This window comes from Calypte anna, chromosome 3, assembly GCF_003957555.1.
Source record: "Calypte anna isolate BGI_N300 chromosome 3, bCalAnn1_v1.p, whole genome shotgun sequence".
Lineage (NCBI taxonomy): Eukaryota > Metazoa > Chordata > Aves > Apodiformes > Trochilidae > Calypte > Calypte anna.
The window spans coordinates 4476563-4493500 of record NC_044246.1 but is presented as its reverse complement, the minus strand read 5'-3'; the positions used below and the strand labels follow the sequence as shown (position 1 = coordinate 4493500).

General features: G+C 42.1%; 1 protein-coding gene across 1 annotated transcript in view; it reads left to right on the top strand.

The window, feature by feature from the left end:
- EGLN1 (egl-9 family hypoxia inducible factor 1) overlaps window positions 1–8584 on the top strand; it is a 36648-nt gene extending 28064 nt beyond the window's left edge. Inside the window, exons 2-5 of the mRNA XM_030448739.1 lie at window positions 228–347; window positions 2471–2607; window positions 4033–4100; window positions 5853–8584. Of these exons, the coding sequence (XP_030304599.1) occupies window positions 228–347; window positions 2471–2607; window positions 4033–4100; window positions 5853–5917 (390 nt within the window). The 3' untranslated portion in view covers window positions 5918–8584. The remainder of the gene's footprint in view (window positions 1–227; window positions 348–2470; window positions 2608–4032; window positions 4101–5852) is intronic.
- The last annotated feature ends 8354 nt before the right edge of the window (window positions 8585–16938 follow it).

The window sequence follows — 16938 nt, the reverse complement described above, 5'->3', positions numbered from 1 at the left end:
CAGTTCCTTTCAATGTGTTTCATGCCTTTGCTGGAGACATGTTTGTGTTCAAAGCAAGTTTTTAACTAGAAAGAAAACACATTTTAAAAAACCCCCAAACATTCCTGTTATTTCAAACTTATTTTTTCTGTTGCTTATGTATGAATTACTTTGGAATTAATATAGATAAACTGCAGACCTTATTAATTAATAGGAATTAATTATCATGTTTAATTCTTTGACTGTAGGCTATGGTGGCTTGTTATCCAGGCAATGGAACAGGATACGTGCGCCATGTTGATAATCCAAATGGAGATGGAAGATGTGTTACGTGTATATATTATCTTAATAAAGATTGGGATGCCAAGGTATGCAATCATTTATTGTTTTTCTTTACTTATACTTGCAACAGGTCTTTGCTTGGGTGCTTATTTCTGGGCCTTAGTTGTATTCTTAGGTTAACTGTGGATATCCTTTGCCCCCTTGATTCTGTTGTGAGAGCCAGATAGAAAGGAGATATTTATTTTCAAGGTTTTGAACCTCCTTAACAGTGAGATTGAAGAATTATATGATTCTGCTGGTATCCAAGTTTCATAAATACCTAATTATGCAACTTAGTGTACATTTTTTGTAAACACCCACATGTACACAAAGAGTAAATAAAGGATATTTGAAAGATAATTGCTCTTAGTTTATTTTTCGTTATATTTGTGTTGAATCTTGGGTTTACTTGTGCAATAAGATCACTAATTGAGTATGCTTACAAAAATATGCTGTTGTTTGGGATTTCAAATAGTAGTTTGAAGGTTCAAATAACCCAAGTGTTATGGTTAATGCTATAGTCAGTATAGTTCAAAGCAGCACAAATCTTTGTGTCATGTAGATACAGGATTTCTAACATGGTTCAAGTGGGTGAAGAATTTACTAACAAACACTGATTAAAAACTCTCCAGAAATGGGCTAACAAAGTTAATTTTATAAGGATTTTCCTAGTAATTCAGTGGCACTAGGTAGATTTGAAGAATGGATGTAGTTAACCTGCTGTACTGAAAGTGAGAGAGTAATGCAGGGAGCTTTGATCATTGCTTGATTGCAGTGCAGTTACTTGTGGAGGAATTTCTTCTCATAGTATATGAAAAAACAACCAATAATATAGATATAACTACTGATCCTTCTGTCCTACTTGGGCAGTAGTATGTGGAAAAGCACATAAGCAGAATTAAGTGCACCAGACAGAGATAACACAGGTTGCAGCTGAGAGATTTTCTTTCTTTTATAAGAACTGGATGAGACAGTGAAAGAGAGAAAATACTCACCTAAAACTGTGAGATGGGAAAGCTGAGTCAGCAATAGATGCACTTGAAGCTTTCTGACTTGCTCTTTGAAATGTCAGATTTGATCTTTCAATTAGAAAATAAAATACTACCCTTCTTTGCCATGCTAGCATCTTCACCCATAAGTGCACTTGTTGAACTGAATAGTTTGAAGTGCAGCTTTGGGACATTTTTTGTGTTGATTTACAGTTTCTCTCAGGGGAAAAAAGGAATACATACTTTATGTATTGAGTGTGGAAGTCAAACCAGTTGCATTTTCACAGTAACTGTGAGAAATATACTAGTTGGCTATTAATTATGAACAAAGCTATTTAACTTCCTGCCAAATCTATTTTAAATTACAAAGTAGTGTGTTACTAAGGGTATTGGTTAGGAAAGAAACAAGCTCACACTTTTTTAGGAAAACCAAGTGATCCAAATTGTCACTTCTTGTTCAGTGATTTGGGTCACACTTAAGTCATCTATAGCAATTTACCTTACTAGTACTTACACTGTTATGACTTCTACTAGGTGGTTATCTATAGGTAGATGTCACAACATCAGTACCATCATTAGGAAGATGTTAATGCAGCTTAAAAATAATTAACCCACCTACTTGGGCTGTTTTCTAGGCATGCATAGGTAGAGCCAACTGTTTTTCAAAGGAAAGAGATCTAAATTGGCCAGGAGGAATAGAGATTCAAGCTTCAGTTTGTAGTTTCCTTGTCTTGCCTCATTTTAATTACAGACATGACATAAACTTGTGCTGCTGTTAAATGGACCAATCTCATTAATAGGGAAGGGTGAAAGTTGGATGTGAAATAGAATATTTCTCTCATCTGTATTGGCATATTTTCAGCCACCTGTGTAGTATCAGCCAGTCTTGTCCATTCTTTTGAGTAGGCAAAGCTACAAATAACTAAGCTACAAATAACCAGCTCCAAACAACCCATCTATACCCACAGCTTCATACTTAAACATGAATGGAAGTTTGATATTTGCAAGCACTCAAATGATCCAGTGTAAAATATTTTGTTAAGTCCATCAGATAAGCTGTAGTTTCATCAGTTCTTTAGCATCCGATAAAGGCTTTTTTTTTATTTCACTTCCAAGTGTTTGAAATGTTTTCAGTACTTTGGAATACATTGTTTTCTAGCACTGCTTTTTAATATTTATAGGTAAGTGGAGGAATGCTTCGGATATTTCCAGAAGGTAAAGCCCAATTTGCTGATATTGAACCCAAATTTGATAGACTGCTATTCTTCTGGTCTGATCGCCGCAACCCTCATGAAGTACAGCCAGCATTTGCTACAAGGTAGGACTTCTGGGCTCTCTGTGATGCCTCTTTGATTAACAAATGAGCAAACCCTAATGAGAAATGAGTCACCTGATAAACCCTGACCTGATCAGGTTTTCCCATGTAAAGTTCCAGTTGCACTGTGCAGAGAAGAGGTGGGGTTATTTTTATTTCTCCTGATTGATTTAGGCTTCTGCTGTGCTGCTAAAAGGTCTGACATCAGTATAGATTTATTTTGGAGAAAACATCCTCCTAGGTGGGTGGGAGGGAGGAGTGGAAACACCAGAAGTTTTTGAGGTGTAGTTGGGGAGATCAGCAGTCTCAAGCAGACCCCACCTAAGCCAAGGGGTGTTGTCATCCTTATTTCTCTGTAGTGCTTTGCACTGTGATCCCTTCCCTTTGTCCTGAGAACATTACTGTGTTCCTGAAAGGCTCACTGGGTACTTCACTCTCATGCCTTTTTTTGTTGGGGCTAGGGAGTTGTTAGGAAATACTCATGTTCACTCACATGTCTTAATTCTAGGAGTGGCTTAGGAATTGGGAGAGGGCTGGTGGGGCAGAAAGGATCATTGATCCACCAAATCTGTTCTTTCTCTGAAGTATTAGAGGAGTTGCTCCCTGTCTGAGTCACAGAGGGAACTTGCTGTCTCCTTTGTCCCTCACTGGAGGGCAGTGAATGATGCTAAAGGTACCTGCATTCACTGCCCCCACACCCTGAGTGGTGTTTCCAGGTGGTGTTACTGGGTAAATCATTGGAGTCCTTCACCCAGGCTTCATGTTGCACATTTGGGTGGCAAAGGCACTGCACATTGACTGGAGCCCAGAGATAAGACCTTTGCAAGAAGCAACTTTTAACTGGCACCAGCATGTCCTCCTGCAGCCTGTCCTGAGGCTGTACCACTCTCCCTGCCCTCTCTGTGCTCCCAGCAGTGTCAGAAACTGAAATGCCATTTACTAAAGCTCCTTCAAGTCTTTTCTCAGTAGCTGGCATTTCATACTTAAGTCCTCCACAGGCAGTGGAAAACTGGAGGAGATGTGGAAGGAGGGGAAGTTAATTTTCCCTTATGGCCAACGTGCAAACAAAGAGGTTTTTTGCAGTGTGACTCCATGATGGAGCTTGACCAAGTAAAGTAAAAGATTAGGTCAGAGGCCCAGGTGATAGGCAGAGACTGTATTACAAGTTCTGGACAAGAACCTTAGCAGTAGCTCACCAGGGTAAAGAAACTTTAAATTTCCAGCATTAGTGTCACTTTTTTAATGACTGTTCAGCCAAATACCTACTAAAAGGAAAAAAAAAAAACACCTGCTTGCTTTGTGCTTTATGAAATACTTCAGTCTGACAGAAGAAAGATCATCTCACTTAGGTTGTGTTTTATGTCAAGTGCTTCACTGTTTTTTTTTTTCTTCATAGTTCAGGAGTTCTTTTTCCATCCATTTCCCTAGGTACGCAATAACAGTGTGGTATTTTGATGCAGATGAGAGAGCACGAGCTAAAGTAAAATATCTAACAGGTAAATCTCTTGTTAATATCTTCTGGGGGGGGGGGGGGGGGTGTTCTTCTGGGGAAGGTGTGTGTTTTGGTTTGGTTTTGGACTAGCTCTGTAGTCCAACCTCATTTCCTTGGCCCACATTGTGCACAAAGAAGGGAAGAAAAGCAGGCTGAGGCTGAGGGGCAGTTTTTACAGGGAAGGTGATGCAGTGGCTGAGCTGCTATGCTGTGACTTGGGAAATCCAGGTCAGGGCCTTGTCCTGCCCACACTTCCTCTGAGGCTGCTCAGGATTTTTCTGTGGGAGATGCACTTACTCCCTAGTTGATATGGAAGATAAATACAGGAGATTGTGAGGCACTGCAGCACTGAGGGGGCTGGAAATAATTCTGATTAAATACAGTGATTCAACAAGCAAATACAATGTAACTGGACTAGAATCTCTGTATCATAAAACTAAAATCTGGAATCAAAGAATGGAGTTACTTCCTCTGCTTCCAATTCCATGTATCTAGCATCTGTTTTCCTTTTCTGGCTTCTCCCTCAAGAGGAAGCTGATCTAATTTTCCTGTTCAAATTAGCATTATAAGGAGACATGGCCTAGGACTTCTGTCATGCCTCATGATTGCCATCACGATTTTATCCTTGTTACATTAGCTTAAAAATGAACCCAAATCAGGTAGACCACAAGTGCACATATACTCGGGGCCAATTTCTCCTTGGCTTCATCAAAAGCTCTGTAAAGAGAGCTGTCAAAGACACAGGGTTGTCATTTCCCATTGAGATTTCCATTCATGGCCATTAAGCTTCTGAAGTTCTGGAGTAGCTTTAGAAGCTGCAGTTGAGTTAATTCCCCCTTGGTGCAGCCACTGACTCTGCATTTGTGTCTCCCCCCAGCCCATCTCCTTCTCCAGGGTCCCCTTAAACTGCAGGCACTTAGGGAAGGAAGGATGGGTTGGAGCAGTTGTTAAAATTTTGGTATCTGTTTGCCCTGAAAATGGATTTATACCATCACATTGTTGTGATTCCAGTTCTGTTTGCAATTACAGTTGCATTCTTTGCTCTGTATCTGCAGCAAAACTTGTGCAAGATGCTTTTTACTTCCCACTGACAGAGAAGAAAATACTATTTAATAAAGTTCCATAAAATAAAAAAACAAACTATTAATTTTTGGCTTAGCATCAGTCTAACTAAAGCCATGCAAAAGTATGTGTGAATATTTCTTGAATATGGGATTGGGATACTGTGCCAGTTAGGAAGATTTTGGGGGTCACTTCAAGGTCAACTCTTAGATAGAAGAGCAGAAGAGGTGTGGATTGTGTTTGGTTTGGCTGTTTTGGCTTTTCTTTTTAACAGCAAGTCAAGTGGCAGATTGCTTTTTAAAAACCCCTCAGGTTTTTTTACAAAGGTAAATGCCCAGAAACTCCAGATTCTCTGCTCCAGAACAATGGGCAGTATCCTCAGATTCTGAATTGGCCATTCTCAGAAGTTACCTTTGTGCATAAAGGCTGGAATGGTAAATTTCCAAAGTTCCAAAATGAGAAGTATCAGTTTTTGGCAGCCAAATAAATGCCCATTTTGTGAGATGATGAGTAACCATGGCCCATTAACTTTACAGAGCACTTTTGTACAAAAAGAGGTGTCTTGCTAAACCATCTGTACTGGGTGATCTTCCAAGTACTCTAAGGAGAAATCTGGAAAGTTAAAGCAATTTTACAGACAATACTTTGAGAACTGCTGACAAATAATACCATTTTCCTTTTCCTATTTCTGCAGGTGAAAAAGGTGTGAGGGTTGAACTTAATAAACCTTCTGATTCCGTTGGGAAAGACGTTTTATAAGCCTTTTATTTAGCAACTCCCCTTGCTATTCTCCCTGATAAATCTTGATGCTATCTATTAACTTTTGAATGTGAATAACAAGGAACATCCACAAACCAACATTTTAATAAAGAAGCAAACAGTGTTTCAATGTTGCATCAAAACAGAAGATTCTTTGACTGCTGAAGCATTGTACTATGTGATTGTGACTCCAGGCCTGTGACTGCTTATGTGAAGAAGATAAGCAATCAGTAAGAAACAGCATATGCATCTGGACATAAATAAGTGCCCTACATAGAATTTTTCCATTCTTATATTTTGCCAGACCTGTCATCCACCTGAATCCAATTCATCACTCCCTTTTTTTATATGGTAAAAGTTTGACTTTTGGGTAATTTTTGTATGACCAGGTACAGTTTGTCAAAATTGAGTCTTAAAAAAAAAAAAAAAAAAAAAAACTGAAAAAAAAAAAAAAAAGAAAAAAAAATTACAGTATTCTCCAAAATATCATGAATCTATTTTTGTAAAACTGTTCATACTGTTCTCCTCTGCCATGAAAGACCTAATTAATGTAAGGGTTGCCAGTACCTGATAATCACTTTAATTTTCTTTACACCTTAAGTCTGAAAAGGAGCACTTTAATTACCAGCTAAAAACCTGATTGTTTTATATCATATCTCACACTAATCTTAACTTTTAAAGATTGCTGCTGTATTGTTTTTTTTTTTTTTTTTACTATGTCCTCTTGAACCTTATTAACAGAAGCAAATCAGTATCTCGCTATCAGTAACATTCAGTTTGTGGTTTTGTATGTTGAATCCACAGAAGGGAACTTTGTCTCTTCCTTTTTTTTTTTTTGTTTTTAATTTTATTTTATTTGTTTGTTTGTTGTTTTGGTTGGTTTGGGTTTTTTTTTTTCAAGCGACTGGCACTAAGTGAACTTGACACTATCGGTTGCTGTCATTGGCTTTGGGGACCTGGTAAATACCATCAAGTTCCAAGAATATACAAGGGCTTTCCTAGGCTATTAGAGGTACCCAGAACCTCCTTGTGTACTTGACAGAAAATTTTGAACTTTCTCCCTTTTCTAAAGATCTCTTGCCACACTCCTTTCCTTTGTATATAAGTTCATGGGATATCTAGAATTTGCTTTTTCAAAAGTTTTCTTCCCAAATGTTGGTGTCCCATGAGGTCTGGGAGTTGACACCTTGATCTATTATATAGCATCAAGGAGATGGTTAGCACACAGGAGCTGAAGTGCATCACTGTAGGTTCCTTGTGCAATACATCTTTAGGTTTTCACTGTGCTGAAGGATTTCCCCAAAAAGGCATTGCCTTTTGATCAATACTGAGGTATATATTTAGTAAGAAAACTTATTTTCTTTTATGTTGTTTTCCTTTTATCAAGGAGAGGGGACATCACAAAATAGAAGTGAAGTGCAGAAATATTCTTATTTTTAAGAAATGGATATTTTGAATTCCAATTTTTTTTTTCTTTCTTCTTTCTCTCTTCTTTTTTTTTTTCTCCTGAGCTTTAAAAGTTTCACAAAACAAAAGCAAACCTATTAAAGACAGCATTCATATTTACAGGAGTTTGAGAGTTGATCAGCTTACCCACTGCAGTTTTCTATCTGTCCCTTGTTTCCTTACGTAGCCAAAACAATGTGAGTGTACAGAAATATTTCTGTATATATTACAACTTGTGACAATTTTAGCATCTGTATAGTTTGTATTCAATTAGAGACCTTTTCTATGGAAAGCTCAGTAATTTTTTATTAAAAAGATTACTATTGTTCATGTAAAACATGAAAAAGCTAATTGTTTAGTAACAAACTGACAGAAAGGGGAAAAAATTCAGTATCACTATATCATTTAGGAGAACCAACAGAAATCCCAGTTTTGTTTTGATTTTGCTTTTCCTTTATTCAGGAACTTCTTGCCCTTTACAGTTCTTTCCTCTTTTCTTCCCAGAAAAAAACAGGCAGGATACCTTTACTGTAAGTGCCTCTGCCAACCTGGCCAAGGAGTGCAAATCTTCATTACTGTCTGGTCTGCAGTGCATTTAGGCTACCAATGAAACAAGCAAAAAAAAAAAAAAAGCCACCTCTTCTACTTCATCTTCTTTAGCACCACTTTAACAGAGGTTTGGTTGGTTTTGGTTTAGAAATGTAAGCATAAGCCTTTAAAGTCATTTCAGTCCCTCTGTAATTCAAACTTGGGCAGTTACAGGGTGTATCAAATTCTAATCACCGTGTAGGTTTGTGCTTGCTGGACAGGTTTCAAAAGTGCTTAATTTTTTTCACTCCGTGTAAGTCATGACAATAGGGTCAACAAATCATGTCAGCCATTTCTTCCAGATTCTTTCTAAAACTGTTCATTTCATGTCGGTTGAACATTCAAGTCTTTTGAGCATCACCAAGCAGGGTCCTTGTTTTAAAACTATTTTTTAAACTGTCTTATGATCTGTGTCTAGTCCTGGTTAAAGATAAAAGCTTCATAATGCTATTTTTATTCATGATGTTAGCCGGCTGTAAAAATATGAGACCTTTATCTATAGCAGGCAAAGAAATTCAGGATTCATTTACAGGTTGCCTATAAAGTTGTGTAATTTGAAAAGCAGTGTTCATTATGAAAGAGCTCTCAAGTTGCTTGTAAAGCTAATCTAATTAAAAAAAGATGATGTATAAAGTTTCTTGAAACTATGTGGTTATTTGTAATCTATGTTAACTTAAAAACCTACTTTGTGGGAACTGATTTATAAGTGCCCCCTGATAAAGGGGGCATGGAGATTTTTTGTGGGTTTGTGGGGGTTTCTTTTTGGGGTTTTTGTGGTTTGTTTTTGTTTTCTTTTTTGGTTAGTTGGTTGCTTGGGTTTGCTTTTTTTTTTCAGTCAGAGCTCTTTCTGCTCTGGAGAAGGGTCTGCTGCTTTTCAGGCTGCTTTAGCTGAGTGTGGTTACCATTTTCCTGATGCTTTTATCCCTCAAAAATAGGACCAAGTTTAGGTTGACTGGAGAGGGGGATGGTGGACATAGAGGCAACTCTTTTTTTTTTTTTACCACTTGGACAGGAGGTGCAATGCAGGATTTGCAAGGTTTAATGGGAGCTCTTCAGCTTCTCCCAGTGAATTATGAACCCTTTGAAGATGGCAGAAGAATGGTTGAGTCTACAGATGCCAACCCATAGGAGATGCCATATTCCCTAAGCTTTTTGGTGAGCTTCTGTATGGCAAACAAGGCTGTGCTTCTGCCTTTTGAAACCCCCCTGTCCTTGCCTCTCTTGTGCTGGTTCAGGAAGAGTAACCTGGATCTCCAGAGGAGGCTGCCAACCCTACTGCACCTTTCATAGCACTTGGGTACCTGTGGTGCTCAGGTCTGCCCTTGCCAATGTGTTAGACTGCAACCTAAATGCAGCTGCCCTGAGCTGGTCCCAAAGTGCTTTGAGGCTTTTTCCATGCTTCAACTTCAGACCTGTTGGCTTGAAATATCTTCTTCCCAATCTTTGTTTTACAGTGAACAAGGAAGAAGCCTTCTAGCACTTGAAACTATCCTGGGTAGACCTAATTTTATTTTTTTTTTTAAATACCACATTGCTGAGCAGAGTATGCAGGGGGATGGTTTTGCATAGTGAAGTCAAACACTGCACCTGGGAGAAGATGAAGTCTCTCTTGGGTGTTTCTCAAGAGAAAGAGAGGGACTGAGCTGACAGCCTGTGTCCTATGGCAAACATCTGTCTGTGTGACCACTTTGTGGAATGATGACATCTCTAAGTCACACTGATAAGTATAATCAGACTGGAAAGAAACATTTTTGTGCCTGCCTGAACATTTTGAAGAAGGGGGAAGATTGCTAAGTGACAATAACAACCTCAACCCCCCAGGTGTCCAGCCTGTGTACCTTGCAGCAGGTATGCCCAGAGCCCCCTGCATGTGCAAATACAGAGTGGGAATTTATGAGTGCTCAGCAATAGAGACTTAGAAGAAATTCATGGGACTGAACTGGATTGGGATATCTTTTTTTGGGGGAGGGGTGTAGATCCACAGAAACTTGGGCTTCCCATAGTCAGGTTGCATATGAGATACTTGCTGTGCTATTTTGTGGAGTAAAGCTTGCAGGTAAATAATTGCTGCACATGTGTTGAAGCCTGTTTGTGCTATTGCACTGCCACAAGAGCTGTGTTCACTCTGGGGCCTCTGCTGAATCTGGGTTGCCTGACAGTCTGATGGGGGTGGATGGAGCAGCTGACAGAAGCAGGTTCAAGGTCCTCTGTCCTAGCAGACAAAACCAGTTCCAGAGAATCCGCTCTGTTTCATCAAGCTTTTCCTCACAGCTTTGAAGTTCAGTGAATATATACAGCACATTTGTTCCTTTCCTGAAATAAGGAAAAAAATAAAGCATACCCCCATAATTCCCAAAGGGAAGAGCCAGGTTCCAAGAGTTGGCTCTAGAAGTGGAAAGATCAGATGAGATGCAGCTGAGCAGCCCTTTGGGGGCAGCCTTAGCAGGACAGGGAGAAAGCAATGAGCTGAACCTTAAGTGATGAAGCAGGATAGGAAGAGACTGATGGGTGGAAACCAAGATAAAACACAAGTCTGGATGAGAGTGAGGAGTATGGGACATGACAAACAAAAATGCACAAGTGCTGTCTGCTTTGGGGAAGGACCATGAAGTGTAGGGAGAAAGAATATGCACTGAGTTTGCCTAAGGAAAGATAATTGTTGATGCATCCCAGCCCTTTTCTCTTCATGGATGTGGACTGCAAGATATAAATCTTTTTCTCTCTGAGGATGAGAGGTTTGTAATGTTTTGCTTGACCTAGGAGTTGATTTCCTTGTCTGACTTCCAGTTCTAAGTGTGGATTCTGGGGATTATTTTTGGGTTTCGGTTTTGCTTCTTATTAAATGTGCAGCTCAGGATTACACTTCTATTGGTAACAGGTTGGATTCTTTGTATATTATGTGGTGATAAAAAGGTGCCCAGCTCATTTAGCCTGCAAGCCCAGTACCAGCATCTTCACCTGGCTCACATCTGTGTGGAGAGGGCTGTAAAATACCCAAAGGGACTGACAACTTGATGGTGTCACAAGCAGCTGACTTACTGCTTCAAAGCAGAGTCTAAACTAGAAACCCATTCTTTGTCAAATGTAGTTGGGAGTTGGATGTAAAACTCACCATGTGGATCCAGTGCTCCTTGTGGGCCTGTCTGTGTGGTTTGTCAGGGCAGAACCAGGTTGTCTCATGGATTAGTTTCAGGGGTTGGTGTGATTCAATTTTATTTTGTATTTAAATAAAAAATTAATCCAGAGGAACTCAAGTTACTTTAAGACTCCTACCACAAAGAGAAAGCCTAATACCTCAGTATTTTATGAGCTGGTATTTCATTGCCTAAATAAAGCAAGGGTCAAACAAAAAACAAAAAAACCAAGCAAAGGAAAGTAGGATTTTGGAGCTTGATTAATTGCTGTTGCAGACCTGAGAAGTTTTTCCCTACAATAAAGATGAGAGTGAATGTGAAAAACTCCCCAGCCAGCAGCAAACTAAACCCCAACAGCCCAAAACCTGAAACCTCCCCCCCCTTGGCTGCTGGGGAGTGCAGTACCTCAGGTGATCAGAACTGAAAGATACTTCAGAAGAACTCTGGTTTCAATCTTAGCACTTGGCAACTTCTTTGGGCAGCAAGGAGAAAATATTTCTCCAAGGAAAATGTGACTGCAGCCATGCCTGATGTTTGGCAAAGGGAATGGGGGCCATGAGTAATGACCAAAACTTCTTTTGAGATTAGAATCTGGGTGATGGTGTTCCCAGTAGCAAAGAGCAGGGTTTGAGCTCTCAGATGGGACATTTTATTTTCCCTTCACTTCACCATCCCCAGCCATGACATAAATATAAGAAATGTGGTGCTGGGCAGGTGTTCTGCAGTCACATTTTAAGGAACATACAGAAACTAGTAAATTAACTCTCTTTGGTCTTAATTTTTTCTTCTTTATAGAACTCTTTACTGGTATAGAGGTAGCAATTGCTGAGCATCCTGGATTACTTTTCATTTTCCCCCACCTGCACTATGAGAACATTTTATTTATAAAAACAAACAAACCAAACAAAAACTTTTAAAAAGCACAAGTAGGAAACAACCCCATGCACTTGAGCTACTACAACTTGATGTTGGACAACTTCTCCAACCACCAGGGAGGACACGTGTTTTACGGTAAAAATGAGGCTTATGCAAATCCAGGGGAAAAAAATAGACAAAAAAAAAAAAAAATCTGGCTGCCTTCCTGGCCTTGGTCCGGGGACTGCCCTCGGCTGGGGCTCCAGCGGGGATGCGGGATGGGGAATGCGGGAGCCCTCGGGATGCCGCTCCCGGGACCAGTAGCAAGCAAGAACAAGTGCCTGGGTCCCCCTAGTGTCCTCCCCGTGACAAGGCCTCTCCAGAAAAGCCGGAAAATGCTTTTTTTTACTGTCCTGGAGACGATCGAGAAGACAACTCGCTCTATTTCAGGTGGAGGATGTAGTGTTGCACAAACAAAAGTTATTTTAATGTGTAGCAATCAAAAGGCGTGGATTTTGGAGGGGTGGCTTGGTTGCTGATTATAAATCTCTTCTTTAGATGCTCAGGAGGCAGCTTTGTCTTTCTACATTAATGTCACCTACAACCAAACACCCACCAGGCAGAGAGAGAGGCTGGGAAGGTGGTTGGTTACAGTGCTTCCAGCTGGCAAATTTGCTCTGGTTTCCTCAGGTGAGAGTGCATGGAGAGCATCAGCTCTGCTCCTACCACCCTGGGATGATTCTTTGCCATTTCTGCTCCTGCAGCTTCTAGGGGTCCCTCCTGCCCCCTTGCTGGCCCTTCCAGGCTGCATTAGGTCCCCAAGTATTGTCCCAGCTCAGGCTTCTGCACTGCAGCCCTTGTATGGGTGGTGTATTGAATGCCTGGGTTGGGGTTTTGGTGGACTGAAGGTTGGGGTTTCATCTCTGACATCAAGGCTGGCAGCAGTCTGGGGCCTGCCCAGCCAGGTGCTATCTAAAGCCTTGGCTGAAAGTTGCCAAAAAATGGCTTGAGAGGAGCAGCTACCAAGTCAGGGGAGGCGCAGTGTGGCCTCTGGCTGCTGCCTGCCCTGAGCTGCTGTGGATTGACAGCGGGTCTGTGTGACAGTTGCCAACTGTGGGGGGGAAGCAGTTGTGTGACTCTTGAAGTGTTAAGGGTGCTCTTCCTCTTCTGACAGAGGTGTTAGGATTATACATGCCATGATGATGAGAGGACTGGAGCACCTGCTGTGTGAGCAGAGGCTGAGAAGTCTGCGTTGGTTCAGCCTTGAGAAGGGAAGGCTCAGGGGAGATCTTATGATGATGTTCCAGTACTTAAAGGAGGCTCCAAAGAAGATGGAGACTCCCTGTTTCCAAGGAGTCCCATGGACAAGACAAGGGGCAATGGGCACAAGTTGCTCCTGGGGAGATTCAGATTGGACACAAGAGGAAAAAATTTTCCCCATGAGGACAGTCAGACCTTGGAATGGTCTCCCAGGGGATGTGGTGGATTCCTCCACTTTGGAAAGTTTGAAGTCTCAGCTCAAGGGGGTGTTGAGACATCTCATATAGACAATAATATGAGAAGGGTTGGACCAGAGGCTCCTTGAGGTCCTTCCAAGCAGACATTCTGTAATTCTGTGACTGAACTGTGAAACTTCCCAGGGCACACTGAAGGTCACATCTAACCACAGTAACACAGCCCAGGAGCAGCCTCACACAAACCTTGGGCTGTCTTTCTACTGAAGAAAGGAAAGGAGACATGAGGGGACCAGAAACTGGTACAGGATTCACCAACAGGACTCTTCTATCTCCTGAAAGTGCTAACACTTCAACACAAATCCACAGCCACCTTTTTAAATCCCCTCAGAGCTCACACCATCTCATTGTGTAACAACTCAAAGCTGAGGGAGGATGCTTGCCCAGCAGCAGACACCTCCAGTCCCTGTCCTCCTTCCTCCTCAAGAACTCAAGGCAGAGGTTTGCTCAGAACGTGCTGTGACCCTACAGGTGGTTCAGCACCTGCAATGCTAAAGGTGCAAAAATGTTATTTTCCCATGAGAGTGATGATGCAGAAGAGTTCTGAGGGAGGGCACCATTTCTAGAGCCTGTCCAGGGGTCAAGAGAAAGGCTGCATTTAGGTGTTTTCCTCCAGTCTCAGGTCTCCTCATTCCTTCAGGGCATGCTGGTGTCCATAATGCTTTGCAAAGAGCTCCAAAGTTGTGGCATTGCTTACTGCTCGGGGTGTGTGTCTACTTTGACAAAATTGCATTTCAAGAACCAAGCATCAGCTCAAATGTTAGCAGTAAAACCTCTTGGGTGGTGTCCTCTTAACTCTGCCAAATTGCCTGGGAAATGTTGCCAGCTAGCTTGAATAGCCTTTTGGGGTTTTGCAGTGCCTGAAATACCTCCTGTTTCCTGTCATCAGATGCTTTTCCTGCCTTCTAAATCTCTTACAGGTACATTCAAAGTTAATTACATCTGAGCTTTAATTCACGTCATCTGCAGGGCTGATAATCCTCCCCCGTGGCTTGGGGAGGAAGCAGCAATTCCAATCTGCCTTTCCAGGGCAGGCTGTAAGAAGCCATGACCCAGCTACCTGCTCTTCCACCCAGCTGGGCAGGGCAGAGCTTCCTCATACCTGGTTTTGTGTCCTGGCACATGCCCAGCTCCTGCGTGGAGTCCCCCTTGTCTCTGATGCATGGGATGGGGACATGGTGTGGCTGGTGGCAGTGATGAGAGAGTTGCCTGGGGCAAACCTTGCAGGGAGAGGAAGAAATATGCAGCTGGATATAAACTGATGGTTAGAGATGGTGTGAGAGTGGACTGGGCCAGTATGAGGGTAAGCAGGTGGATCTTGACTGCCTTCAGCTGTCATTTCACTGTCCTCCAGCACTCATCCAGGATTCTGGAGGTGGGAATGGGCTCCTGGAGATGGTCTGGATCAGTCCCTCTACCCTTGAGGGGGGTTACCCAGGGCCAGCTTCTCAGGACCAGTTGGGGTTTGAGTATCTTCAAGGATGGAGTCACCACAGCCTCTCAGGGCAACCTGTTCTTATGTTCACCCACCCTCACTGTAATAATTTGGTTTCTTATGTTTAAATTAAATGCAAAATAAAAGACCAGCCCAAAGAATTCTTAGCCATATATCCTGCAGAAGACAGAAGACTTGAGATTTAATCCCTCAGAGATTTCCATACCCCACCTGGTACAAGTGGCATCCTCTCTGAAGCCCCCAGAGCCTTTTATCCTGTGTACAACTCTTCCCCTTGGATGTGTTTCCCTTTGCCATCTGCCAGAACAGCCCAGACTTTGCACCATACTGCTTGCTCTGGAGCAGTCCTTGCCAAGCTTTGTGGTTCTGTCCACACACCATGGAATTTGTCTTGCTTTTGTTGAAAAACAGCTCATTTGCAATGTGCTGTGCACTATGGACAGCATGGCCCCCATGAGTCTTGGGTGTAATGCCTGTAAAATAGCATGTGCTGGGTAAGGTATTAAAGGGATCCAAAGCCACTGGACTTGTAGATGCTGTGCTCAAAATGAAGGGGCATGAAAAATAAAAATGCTCTGGTCAAATGAGTTCTGCTGAGCAGAACTGAGCAGAGCTGAGTAGAGCTGAACAAACTGGCCAGCAGTTCCGCAGGCTAGATGTGGGTGCTGCAGGAAGGATGTGTCCCCACCCTGCACCAGCTGCAGGTGAGTGCTGCAGAGGTATCTGCAGGTGGGCACTCTCCCTGCTAGTTATTTCCACAGCTTTCTCTCAAAACACAACGCGCCCCCTCGTGGTAAATCGAAAAATGGCTTGAGAACGGGTGGCAGCATAACCACCAAACAGATCCTTCTGGGAAGAAAGTGTGTAGTTACCGGGATGCTTCTGGGAAGAGAGCAGGCTGGTTGGTGGGAAGGCAGGGGAGGAAGAGGAATAAGAGCAGGGAGGCCCTTGGGCTGGGTCCCCATCAGTGGAATCTCTTAGTGAAGTTACTACAGGAATTAAACTCCAAATATGTGGCTTGCTCAATTTTTTTCTTCTTCTTCTCCTTAAGCATTCTTTGTTATGCTGTTTATGAAATGTCAGGTCTACAACTTATTAGGACAAAAAGAGCAGATGTAATGATGGAAAGGATAGGGGGTGGATGGGACAAGAGACAGGGTGAGCTATTCAGGCCAAGCTGCTGCATCTTCTTAGAAACTTAATCTAGTCTTAAAGCAGCCTGGCCTGGCAGAAGCTACAAGGGAACAGAGGGATTAAGGCCACATTTTGTGTTTTATAAGCCCCTCTCTTCCTATAGCTCTGTCCAGCCTCTCCTGAGGTGATGGCAAATAGGGAGAGACAAATTAGGTTTTTCACTGCAACGTATGAAAGCAGTTAGGTTACAAAATGATGTTTCTTGGGTTATTCACTGAGCCCTGAACTAGAAAAGGGAGCTACTGTTTTACCTTCCAAGTCCGTTTTGCAGCAAAGCTGAAAGAAACACTAACAGAAAACCAGATGGTTGTAAATTTACTTCTCAGCTCTGCAGTAGCTGTAGGCCTCCCCACACACTCCCCACATTCCTCCTCCTTTAACTTGTCTGTGCTTCAGTCAGGGCTCCTGCTGATCCCTCTGCAGCCCCGAGTGCCAGTGGAGGTGAAACACGAGCCTGCCAGCTTTGCACTTTCCTCTCTTCCCCTGTACAGGTCGGACAGGAAGAAATAAGAATTCCTGAAGTGGCAGGAGTGCCACCTAACGGCCTGCTGAAGGATCCCCAGGCTCCACACAGCCTGATGGTTTGCTATTTTTTCCCTACAGAGGAGTACATGGAAACACAGAGGGTATTCCTACACAAACACACAGAAATACAAGTCTCTTATGGCTTGTTTACACATAAACTACATTTTAAGGGTAGTTTAATGTGGAGCCTTTACAGTCATATGGAAACAACTATTAAGACTTCCAAACAACCATAAAAATCCAGATGTGAGTCCAATGTAACTTTACTTTCAGGATCTATGGGCACGCTGTATGAATGGAAAACAGAAC